Source organism: Bombyx mandarina, chromosome 25, assembly GCF_030267445.1.
Source record: "Bombyx mandarina strain Sakado chromosome 25, ASM3026744v2".
Lineage (NCBI taxonomy): Eukaryota > Metazoa > Arthropoda > Insecta > Lepidoptera > Bombycidae > Bombyx > Bombyx mandarina.
Window position 1 is genome coordinate 6102950 of NC_143231.1, and position 12717 is coordinate 6115666.

At 33.7% G+C, this 12717-nt stretch overlaps 1 protein-coding gene across 1 annotated transcript; it reads left to right on the forward strand.

Annotated features, from left to right (window-relative positions):
- Positions 1-1956: 1956 nt before the first annotated feature.
- Positions 1957-10927, forward strand: sav (scaffold protein salvador). Its single transcript, XM_028170843.2, has 10 exons — positions 1957-2379; positions 2469-2637; positions 3298-3376; positions 3458-3565; positions 4209-4338; positions 5441-5551; positions 6290-6467; positions 7123-7259; positions 7660-7792; positions 9649-10927. The coding sequence occupies exons 1-10, from the start codon at positions 2295-2297 to the stop codon at positions 9725-9727; spliced, it is 1209 nt and encodes a 402-aa protein (XP_028026644.2). The 5' UTR covers positions 1957-2294; the 3' UTR covers positions 9728-10927.
- The last annotated feature ends 1790 nt before the right edge of the window (positions 10928-12717 follow it).

Genomic DNA, 12717 nt, shown 5'->3' on the forward strand with positions numbered 1-12717 from the left:
TAGACCAAATACATTTTTTCCATCCTCTTACCTATCGTATTAAAATGTTATTTTACTAATGTTAGGAATATAATTTCCGCGTAAAGTTAGACCAAATACATTTTTTCCATCCTCTTACCTATCGTATTAAAATGTTATTTTACTAATGTTAGGAATATAATTTCGACTGTGTAAAAAAGTTATTATAATGTATACCTACATTATCTCTTGAAAGATAAATAATGAACATATTTATTTATTTGTTTATATTACCTATGTGAACTCCCTATCTTTTTTATACCTTCATAACGATAAGTAGGAGGATGGAAAAAATGTATTTGGTCTAACTTAACGCCAATGCACATTATTTAATTTTTTTTTTTTTTTTTTAATTAAACTGTATGCCAATTAATTGCTCCTTCAGGATTTATATTTGTTTTTTTTTTCACGATTAAAAGCGCGCAGAAAGTTTAGGCATTATAGTTGGCGCATACGCAGTACACATATTTTCCATACATTTATTCAACTAATAAAAATAGTAAATTAAACAAAAAACGAGTAATTTCGAAAGAGAACAAACGTGTTTTATATAAGAACAACCGAAAATGAATATTTACCGGTCATTAAGGATGATAAAATATTAAAAATTGCATTAGAGGGGCTAACTTGTAGGTATATTTTTAAATATTTTTTTTAAATAAATAAATGCAGAACAAACAATTATTAACAGTGAACAATCATGAACAAATGATGAACAAACGTATTAATAGAAAATAAGTATAAAATAGGAAAAAAAAATTTTTTTGAGGGGCTAACTTCATTCACTTGAAACCTAGTGTGTAATCATGCCATTAAGTGTATAATCTATGATCATGCCATAGACCTTTTTTTTAGTACAATTTTTCCTTATAATATCTAGGCCCATACAGCCTTGTCTGGCTATGCCTAGACATTTAAAGTAAATCATGCTGGCATGGAAATATACCATAGATAATAAATACACTTAATACTTATAAACAAAAAAAAGATGGCTCACTGAATTTGGCCCCCCTTTTTTGATTTTATGATTTTTTTATTTTTAATTATTTGTTCGTCGTTTGTTCGTTAATGTTCGAATGTAAAAATCTTTCCTCTTTATAATATTAGTAACAATTTTTACATTCGAACATTAACGAACAAATAATTAAAAATAAAAAAAAAATCTGAAAATCAAAACCAGTGCATGCGCAATGTAGGCTTAGGGTGATGGTTTGCTTATTAGATATAAAATAATTAATAATTGGGAATTTAATTGTTTTTATGATCGAACAATCACCAATTGTCGTTAAACAAACTATAATTGATCAAAATTAATTATTCTGAGCGATAAAAATAAAGCTATCTATTAAAGGAGGCCAACTTAAGGGTGATCATTTGTTTAATTAGCTAAAAAATAAAAAACGAACAAACAATTTTTACATTTGAACATTAACGAACAAACGACGAACAAATAATAAAAAATAATAAAATCCGAACAAAAAAGAGAGGCCAAATTCAGTGAGCCAAAAAAGATTACACATTTAATGTATGTTAGTTAATCTATGTAATTTAAACTATACATACCTACATCATATTCATAATTCATTTTAAATAATGCAGCATATATATACCGTACTTATGTACCTATCTACATAACTAGGTACCTACATAAATTAAAATTTTTTTTGTAGTTATTGACATTGCCATTACTTTTTTTTTTATTTGTCCATGTTAAGCAACGACAATCGATAGTAAAGCGCGATATGAAATGAAATCGTATAAGCCCAGTTATGACCGTAGTTAAATAGCACCTTGTGTGGTGGAAGCATGAACTATAAAAATCGGTTTTCAATTCAAGTGAATTGGTGGGAAGTTATTGAGAATTCAACGGATCAAGTACAAGAACCCGAGAAATTTGTAATCGCTGCTGCAAGAAAAATTCTTCAACTACCGTAATCATAATTATTTTGTGTAGATACTTTTGTTTGCCAATTAAGTTAGTAAATTCCTGAAATTGAACAGCGTGGATTGCTTAAGACCCTTAGGGTTGAAGAACTTAAAAAAAATCTTAGTCAATATGACATTCACAACGTTGTCAAATTTCAAATTGTCCAAATCTTAATTTGTTTTCTTGTCCCCAAACCCAATAAATTGTATTCATAGATTATACACTTAATATATGATTGCATTTATTTGCAGCACAATTGGATGTTACGTTATGTCGGTTTTTAAGTTCCCAATCAATTATCATCATCACTTACAGTTTTAAATAATAATAAAAAAACGATTGAAGAGAAATGATATCACGAAAAGGTCAAAAAGCTGTAAACGAAGGCGTAGTTGGCAAATACATAAAAAAAGATACACCGCCAGATTTGCCGAGTAAGTTCTAATGAAACTATCATCAGTTCGTGATCATTCAGATCGTTCAATTTAGTAGTATTGCCCTACTTTACAAAAATTTGTTTTAGTAATAAATGTCTGGACAACAGAATATAACAAAAGACCTCGCAGTCAACCTTTTGGTGTCAACGATGGGATTTCGCAGAACCATGAAAATAAGTTTGGTAAAGCTCAAACGATGAGCGGCCACGCCGGAAAATATACGCCTAGTGAATCGGTTCCTAATTTAACGAATAGGTGAGAAACAATTATGTATAATATTCCCTAGCCAATCTGACGCGACAAAATCGTGTTATATGCAATTAAAATGCATAGTATAAAAATTAATTTCACCACAGACAGGAGTACAGAAAGAAATTTGATTTAGGTTAAAAATAAAACATACTTATTCATGACTTACACTTTTAAGCAATCCCTATTGTGCCTGAACAAAGTTATTACAACAGTATCTTTATTGAGCCTATAATTTAAGTAAACATTTCTTAGTTCCTTGAGGCTGCGTCATACCTTAATAAATATCAATATTATTGTATATAGTAGGTATATTGGAATCAAAAGAGAACATGTATTTATCATAATTTTGAAGAATACAATATTATCATTAACATAAAAGAGGTCAAGAATAGCAAACTAGCAGTAGGTAGTGATTGCGGACTAAGCTGAATGATAAAGTTCAGTGTAGGTTAAAAAAAATTATGGACTATAGGTGTAACTACATGAAAAACAATCATGTTTGCCATTGCATTATATGTTTACATAAGCTCTATGCCCACCTGGTGACTCGTTATTGAAGCTCAACGACACCAAAATCAGCTATTTTTGAAAATACTGTATTATTTAAAAAAACTCTTTACTATCAAAGTATGAAATTTCACTAATGCTGTCTGTTCATTGTAGGTTTGCTAGTTTTTCAACGAGTGAAACATCAAGCACTGCAAATAATTACAACTCACAATATCATTTGGACACAAATGTGGTAACATTTTCTTAAAAAATAATATTGTTAATTCTAATGTACATTTTCATCCTTTTCAAAAGACTATTTTGTTATTAACAGGCATCACAATCAGTATTGAATGACATTGATGAGTCATTCAGTAGACAGACCAGTTACAGATACTACCGGCATCAGCAGGAAGATCCTATATATCAAAATCAACAACAGGTCTGTTTTTTTTCTGAACTTTAAAAAAGGCTGGCCATCCTTTTATGTTTGTTTCTTGTAGGAAAGTCAGTACTGTTGGTCATAGACAGTGATGCCTTTGGAGTCAAATGGTTGCTTATTAGAGAATTGGCCAAGCTTAAATTTAATTTGAATAAGTAATTATTTTGAGTTTGTATAATGATTAGTGGCTATTGAAGCCCATAGACATCTATAGCATAAATGCCACTACCCATCTTAAGATATGATAAGATAAGATATAGAATCCAAACTTTACTACAACATCCATTTATCAATATTTTGATGCTTCATCTGTCAAAAAAGCTAGCAATCTGCAAAATAACCTGCAAAATCTCTTGGGAATTGTGTTAGATGTCATCTAAGAGTGGTACATGCTGGATCCTTTCAAAATTCATGGAGAGCCATGTCATTGCTCTCTAAAATATCAGTCACTATAGAGAGATACATAAAATCAACTTAAGACCCTGGAGATCTGGAACATCTCCCAAGAGTAATAGCGGGGTTCAGGTTATAGAAGGACAACAAGCAGTAATAATACAAATGTGCCCATCAGGATGAATTGTCAGTGATAAATAATATGCCGATTGACATTATATGATTAACAGCAAGAGCTTTTAAATTACAGGTTCAACAGCAAAAACAACAGTATGGTTCAAGAGAGTCAAGCATTCCTCGGTTATCATCAAACATGAGTTTGACTCCTAGACTACATCCACCATCTCCTCATTCCATTCGCTTACACAACTGTACTGAAGGTATGAATTATAGTCAGGATATTAATGGGACTAGAACTATAAAAAACAATAGACAAACTCAAATTAACAATAGACAACCTCAACATAAGTAGTATGTTGTGCCTAGGGTAAGTTTCTTAACATTCTCAATAGCGTAAAAGTTAACTCAAATTTGTATGGAATTGGAAAGTTTGCCACTAAAAATTATTATTTTTATTGCCCTTGTAGGCAGACGAGCATACGACCCACCTGATGGTGAGTGGTTATCGTCGCCCATGGACTTCAGCAATGGCAGGGGCAGAGCCAAGCCGCTGCCTACCACTTAATACTCTCCACAAGCCTCGTTTGAAGAAGGACAACTCATACTAAGCACACTCAACTGGTCAATAAAGTTTACCATAAATATCTTGATTATGTCTTGTCTATTTGTCTTAGTCTTGACCGTTGATGAATAGATAAGCTTTCGCCTGTCATTGACTATGAAAATAACATTACATGACCTTCATATGAAGATTGAATAGTGCTATTTGTATAATGATAGCTTTTGCTTTTATATTAGAAGTAGGTATTTATTTTCTCTGACTGAAATTTTATTATTAAACCTAAGTGTTCCACAACAGATTAATAGTCTCTGTTGTCTCCTTCGAGGGTACCTATTTCATCTCATACTTTCTCACTTATTACATGCCCGCGGAAAAAGGAGGATAATGTTCTCTGAATCTTTAGAATCCTCATGAGTGATATTACTGTTTTAGTTTACTTTTTCCTTGTTTCGTCAAAAAAGGCGTATAGTATTTTAAGGATTTATTAAATGTTCAGTATAGCTTTTAATTTACATATTTGTCAATGTAATATAACAAATATTTGAGTTGTTTAACGAAAGTCTACAATATGTGCTTGCTTCCTTTATTGAGTTTGAGAGTGATGTAAATCTTGGTACATGCGTCTCTCGTATAACATGATTAATTTGACCATTTAGTATCGAAACCGTGTTATACCAGAGATGTCTATATTTGTTAAAAGTTCATAGTCTGTCAGTGGGCAATGGAAAGCACGTTAGACTCTCCAGTAGGCATTCTTTTTTTTTTTTTTTTTTCCAATATTACTACCTATTTCATTCCAGCTTTCACAACAGCAAGTCAGTCTTCACCCATTTATTCAAATTACGTTAATACATCTGCTCTCTCGTACCATAACAAGAATCATGGCAGCAGCATCATATCCAGTAATCAAGGTCAGTGGTGAATTATAAATTTCCCACAATAAAGTGTACTTGGATACAAAAAGTCAATCAGATCAGATGTTGTGCTGAAAGTAGCTAGATTCTATTTAACTAGACTAACCTTTTTACAAATGCCATTTCATTGCCTCTTAAATAATATGAAGATTTTTTTACCAAAATCACTATTTATATTAATTAGCTTCAACGTTTAAATTGTGACGTAACAAAAGGCATCATATGCAAAGTAAATAATTTGATTTAATTAAATATTCACAATATTAAAAACGAAGTATTTTCATATAATTTTTGTAACAGCTTCAATGCTTCTTCTTCTTCTTCATTATTTTTTGGCTCCGGCACGGTTTGTGCATTAGCCATTTATACAGTTTATGAATAATAAAAAACGAAGGAAACTAATCACGACATAACATAAATGATTAAAAACAAATTAAATTTACAAATGAGATGATATGTAATGAAATTAATCTCAGTAAAATGGTGGTAATGGTAATTTTGGATCCCAAGAAGCTACATCCAACTGCTTTGTTTCATTTTCCCACAATTGTGCACTCGCACAGATTCTAAACAGTTAATGAACCACCGTTATTACACAATTAAACCTGAAGAAACACTAAATAGACAAAAAACAATTCACACCACTTCACTCCTAGCGTTCCCGCCAAAAAGTGGGCTTCAATGCTTTATTGTACGATAAATTCTATTAAAATACACAACGGCTGTTTTGTTTAGGTTCGGACGAGTGTGACCTGCCGTTGCCGCCGGGATGGTCGGCGGACCGGACCCTGCGAGGTCGCCGCTACTACATGGACCACAACACGCAGACCACGCACTGGACGCACCCGCTCGAGAGCGTTCCGCGGCCGTGGCAGAGAGTCTCCACGCCACACCACGGTGTTTATTATTTCAAGTATGTGTATGAGGCGTCTGTTGTTTCTATAAGCGGTGATAAGGCGGCGTTTAGCGGGAAATTTAAGAGCGTAGTTGTGTGAATTATTTTATTAATTTTAGTGTTTATTCGAATTTAAATGTTTAATAATGGTGGGTTGACTGTTGCGCCGAGGGTCGATGGTTCGATTAGTACATCGGACAAAAATTGTGTGATGAACAGGATGTCGTTTATTAACTATATATGTACATATAAATATTGTTACGCGCTGGGGTTCTGGATAAATAAAATTCCATCGAAGTATAAATTAAAACTGTATTTATCACTTAGAACACATACAGAACACTTTAAAATCCTCAAATCGCTTCTTCCGCTTCGCTTCAGGTGATCCGTTCGCTATTTAGCTTCGAGTAGTCCCAATTACTGACTGACTGCGTGCCAGCTCTGCAACGCTTTTATAGTCGATACCTCATCCCTAGGATTATCGAGAATATTCCACACATCTCTAGTAGTCGTTTCCGCTATCTGAAAATAGATGGCGTTACTCTTACCGGCGTAACAATATGTATGTTTGTTAGTCTTTGATATGCATAGCACAGGGAATACTAAATTGGGGCCATATGACCGTGCGTGATTTTTTGTTGTGTTGTTATTATTATAATTAAACTTGTTTCAGTGAAATAACAAACCAAACAACTTATGCGCACCCGTGTCTAGTGGGAGGCTGCTATTTAGTGAGTCCGTATGTTCCGACGCTCGTCCCGCCCTACTTGCTTGAAGAGATACCACATTGGTTAATTGTTTATTCTAAAGGTATTTTGTGCGTAATGTTTTATATACGCTTTGTAAGCGAACGAGCTCCTGGCCACTTGGCGCCGATTGGATACTACTGCTTGCACACCACAAGGCGAATGTCGCCATCGTCTTTGATGTCAAAGTCTCAAATGTATTTTGATTATCCAACTCTTCAACCGGGATGTACGATTTCTTCGTCTAAATCATGTTTTTTTTTTAATTCTCCATTTAGATATCTTCAAAATGTTTAAGAATGTTAAATATTGACAAATGAAAATACCTGGAAAATAAAAATGGAAAGATTTCAAAATTAACTAAATCATCATAAAAGAAGTTGCTTACTACAAAATTACATAATATAATAACTCGAATAATCTCGTTCTAGAAGAAACATGAAATAATGTATAATATATTTCAGCCGATCAAGAGTTGGACCATAAGTTGCGTTGGGACATGTTCCGTCTCAGCGAATTGGACTGTTACTCGGACATGTTGACTCGCCTGTACAAACAAGAACTGCAACTAATCGTAATGAAATATGAACGATATCGGTGAGTATAAATTAATCTTAATAAAAAAGGACTTTGGTCGCCCATCACGTAAGCTGGCCCACTAAGTTTCTGGCCGGATCTTCTCGGTGGGTCGCGTTTCCGATCCGGTGGTAGATTCTGCGAAGCACTAGGAGTGGGTGATATAAATCGTATATAGATTCAATATCTATATATCGCAGCAATATCGTTGAATCCGATATCGCCCCGCACGAAATCTATATATCGATATCAGCCGATACACGATATTGCTCGATGTGATGCGCATCGCCATATCGGACCGATTCGTGAATCGAAATCTATATTTCGATATCAGCCGATACACGATATTGCTCGATGTGATGCGCATCGGCATATCGTACCGATTCGTTAATATCAGCAATATTCGTTTGGTTCGTATCGAATCAGCCAGAGTGAGTGAGCGCACGATAGGGATATCATGTGATGAATGAAACAGAAACAGGCATTATCCATACAATTGTAAACCTTATATTTAAGTACATATGTCTGTAGATTATTCTTAGCGTATCAGCAGGATACAATTAAGGAAAGAAGTTTCAACTTTCGACCCTAACTTGAATGCAGTATAGCCTATTTGCATCGTTGAATTTAATTTCACGCGCTTTGACCTTGAACTAGAATTTTTGGACAAGTGTTTATAAATACTTAAAAGTTTTTTGTGTTTGATTTTTAAAGTACACATTTTTCTATTTTTAGTTGAATCCAAATAATTGAGTTTATTTCTTGTGTTTGTATTAAACTTTTGAAATCTACACTCTTTTGGTATATTTTGTAATTTTAAATTAAGACACAAAATACTAAAAACTGAAAATAATGTAGCCAGTCCTAAGCCTGGTAAAAGCATAAAGGAAAGTTTTTTTGATATTTTTATTTTCATGTTCTTTTTATTACTTTAAGATCATATTATAAATTGATATCAGAAAACCAACCGTATAACGTTGACTTAAATTTATATCTACTACGATATTATATCAGCGTATCGTTTCAAATCTCAAATATCGTGAATCGAGAAAATCTACTAGCATCCATCAATATATAGATTCAGAAAATATATAGATTCAATATCCGATATTGATCCTCGATATATAGATACGATTCGATACGCGGCAAAACCGATATTACCCACTCCTACGAAGCACTGCTCTTGCTGGGGCCAGTGTTAGCAACACACCGGTTTGAGCCCCGTGAGCTCACCTACATGGCAAGGCGAAGCTGAAATAGCCTCTCAAGGCCATAAGCATAGGTAGAAGAGAAAAAAATACACAAATTTATTTAAAAAAAAAACTCATAGACAATTATGTAATCTGTGTTAAGTAATCTAGCAAATCACTATGGTAAACTTAACTACAAATAAATAAATATATATAAAATCCCCAAGTTTTACGAGTCTACAGTTATCATCATTTTACCTATTTCTAACGCGAAGCAGTCATATGAGCCAGCGTGTGTACGAGAACAAATAAAAGAACACGAAAAGAGACATAAAGATCCAGAAATATTTTTTATTGAATATTAGTAGGTCTTCTTCTTCTTTGTCGTTTCCTCATTACTGAGGGTCGTGACCACCTTGGTCTAGTTTCTGCACCGGCTTCCTCCAATGTTGCCTGCATTCGGCCTGCTTAATGGCGCCCGGGACGCTGGTGTTTGTGGCCCCCTTGATTGATAATGTCCGTCCACCTGGTTAGTAGGCAGTAGCACAATATTGAAGTGTCGACGAATAATATCTTAATGTAGTATAGTAATTAAAGCCTGATTACACCGCAAAAGTAGTTTTAATTGATTAATAATAAAGTCTAAATTTCGTTCTATTGTAACGAGATTATTTTATTTTCTTTCAGATCAGCGTTACTGCAAGAAATTGAGCGAAGAAGGCATGGCGGTCGATCGATCGCTTACCGTCCACAACATGCGAATTGATAAAATCTTAAACTAATTTTCTTACATGAACTGTGATCTTATTTTAGGTAGAACGTGATACGAATTGTTTTAAACTTTCGCGGTTTATCTACATTATAAACGCTATTATTAAGTGGGTACAAAACGATTTTTAATTATAGTTTAAAAACAATAGGATGTAATTAAAAATCTTGGTACGAACCCGTTAAATGATAGTGTTTATAATGAAGAACATGTTAGTCACAAACCCAGAGCTTTTATACCTATAAGAAAGATTTTGTCAATTTTAATTTAAGTTAAGTTTAAAAACGATATAAATCATAAAATACAGAGGACATTGTGAACATTTTCGTACCGAAACGTATAAATACAGCGTCATGGTACAGGGTACAATGTAGCTTTAAAATGAAAAACAAGGCGTATTAAAATAAAAATAAAATATGAGTGCAATTCGCACGCGATAAAACTGGTTTAAGTCTTATCGCGTGAATGTTTATTAAGAGGTCATTTATCACATTCTCTCACAGTAAATCCTATAGATATGTGTTTGTCTCTTTTGCAACACAAAAAGAACAAGTCTCTCGAGGCCTTGCCGTTTGATTGACTTGAATATTCATCTTCACGATTAGACGATCTAATAAGCACCGACTGTCTTTTCTGATAAAGATTGGATTTTACTTATTTTTTAGTGATTATTGGGATGCTGTAATTTTTTTAACGAAGCTTCATCTCATTGGGCATTGCCCATTTTATTTTTCTTTATTTGAAGGAGTAAACTCCGAAATCCAATTTTTAATAAAAAATAATATTTATTAACCAATATTTTTAATCAAATATACTTGGCTTTTATACTCCAATGACGTCTTTGCTTTATTAAAACAGACTCTTTAACCTATATTTTTATATTTTCTGTGTACCACTTAAATGCCAGTTTCTTGATTTTATGATATGATTTTATGGATAAGTTCAAAAAACAAATTTCACCTCAAAGTAGTCATGACGGTTGAAGGTAATCATGACTTTTTAACACTTTTAAGGCTTGAGAAGCGAAGACAATTTCAAATATTTGAAAAAAAAAAACATTAAAGAATATGTATCTATTTTTTTGTTATTAAATTGGTCTTTATTTAAAAAAAATTAAAAATGCATCTTTTTTATTCAACCAATGCTAATTGAACGAAAATGAAAATGACACTGAAGTTGATTAAACCAGTATAACTATTTTTATGTTTTAATTTTTTTGCTTTTATCCCACCACTTGAATCATTTAATAACATTCCAACACCATTGTCTCTGGAAAGATTATTACTTACCACAATAGCAAATGTTATCGAATTATTTAAGATATATTTTATATTTATTAATTCAATTATGTAATGGGTATATTTTACGCAATATTTGCTAAACTAACCTGAAACTTCTACTTCAATCATTTCGTACCAAAATGTGAATATTCAAGATGCACATAAGGCCATACTTTTTTGCTATACATTAGCAGGCCATACATTAGTTTAGTGATAGCATACAAATGTAATGTGTCACGCGATCATATCCCCATTATGCTGAGCAACTTTTTATGAAATTTGGTAAGAAGTAGTTAGTCCTAACGAAATTTGTTCGCTTTGTCCCATCTCTTAATTTAATATTTTGCATTTTTGTAATAGCAGCTTATGCATATATGTGCAATATATCTAAAATGGTATTTATGATATTTTATATAAAAAGTAAAAATAACTAGGCTTTTTTATTATTTTACGAAGTGAATGCCGCCACCCACCTTGATAGATGAGTTCCAAGGTTTCAGCATAGTTACAGCGGCTGTCCCACCCTTCAAACCGAAACGCATTACACGCTTCACGGCAGAAATAGGCCAAATGGTGGTACCTACCCGTGCGGACTCATACGTCGTACCACCAGTAATTATGCAAATTATAATTTTGCCTGTTTGATTTTGATTACACGATGTTATTCCTTCACAGTGAAAGTCAATCGTGAACATTTGATAAATGTGTTTGATAAGTGTGTATTTCATTAGAAAAATTGGTATTTACCCCCGGGATTCGAACAACGGTGCATCGCTATATACGAATGCACCGAACGTCTTATTTTTTAGGCCACGACGACTTCAAAACTAGGCTTGTGAAACATTTTTGAATAAGCAAAATATTATTAGTCTTTGTTTAAATATGTAGGTAATACATCTTAATATAAATACAACTTTTAATGAATGGTGTGCCGAATAGAGATGTTGTGGAAGAAAATACTCTTCGGTATTTAATGTTGGGTGCCCGACTGGCATGAGTCTTTCGGGCTGTCAGTTCCTGTACCGACTGGGGACGCGTGTTTGTCGCTTCAGAGTCTAGCCGCACTCAACATTAAACTGGCGCCCCACGTTGGGCGCCAGTTTAATGTTGGGTGCCCGACTGGAATGAGACTTTTGGGCTATCAGTTCCGGTATCGACCGGGGATGCATGTTTGCCGCTTCAGAGTCTGGCGCGCACTACTAGGGGGTGCAATAGATGCGGGGGCGCGGGTAGGGTCGTCGCGGCACGGATGAGTCACATCCCTTTTGGCTACTGTTGCTCCACGAAACGGAACGCTGCGTTACAGGTATAATTTTTGTTAAAACAAATAAACAGCAGAATTCATTATTTCCCTACTCTGACGTTTTGGAACCCAACAGGTGAATATGCGGTCGAGTTCAGAATGTTAACAAGTCGTTGCTTGAAGCAATATACACTAAGCCTCTGCCAACGAAGTTAAAACAAATGGACACAAAGCAGAACATAATATCGTCTGTCAAGATCCAATGAGACGAATTATATAGACCCGTATTTTTACGCGATAGCAATTCCGCATATTAAACAGAGTTGCAGAGAGTAGACCAACGCTTTTGTGTAAATGTGTACCAATTAAAGTTACTAACACAATAAAAAAACAGTTATGAAGTTCCAGATATTGTCGGAAACAAATATTTATACATTTGTAAACTGTGCCTCAATGTTCAATCG

What these genes read in the sequence shown, in the direction of transcription:
- sav (XM_028170843.2), top strand. Translation starts at nt 2,295, where the DNA reads ATGATATCACGAAAAGGTCAAAAAGCTGTAAACGAAGGCGTAGTTGGC. An exon ending in CTTACACAACTGTACTGAAG is followed by an intron (nt 4,339 to 5,440) that starts GTATGAATTATA and finishes ATTTCATTCCAG; the next exon opens with CTTTCACAACAGCAAGTCAG. An exon ending in CATCATATCCAGTAATCAAG is followed by an intron (nt 5,552 to 6,289) that starts GTCAGTGGTGAA and finishes TGTTTTGTTTAG; the next exon opens with GTTCGGACGAGTGTGACCTG.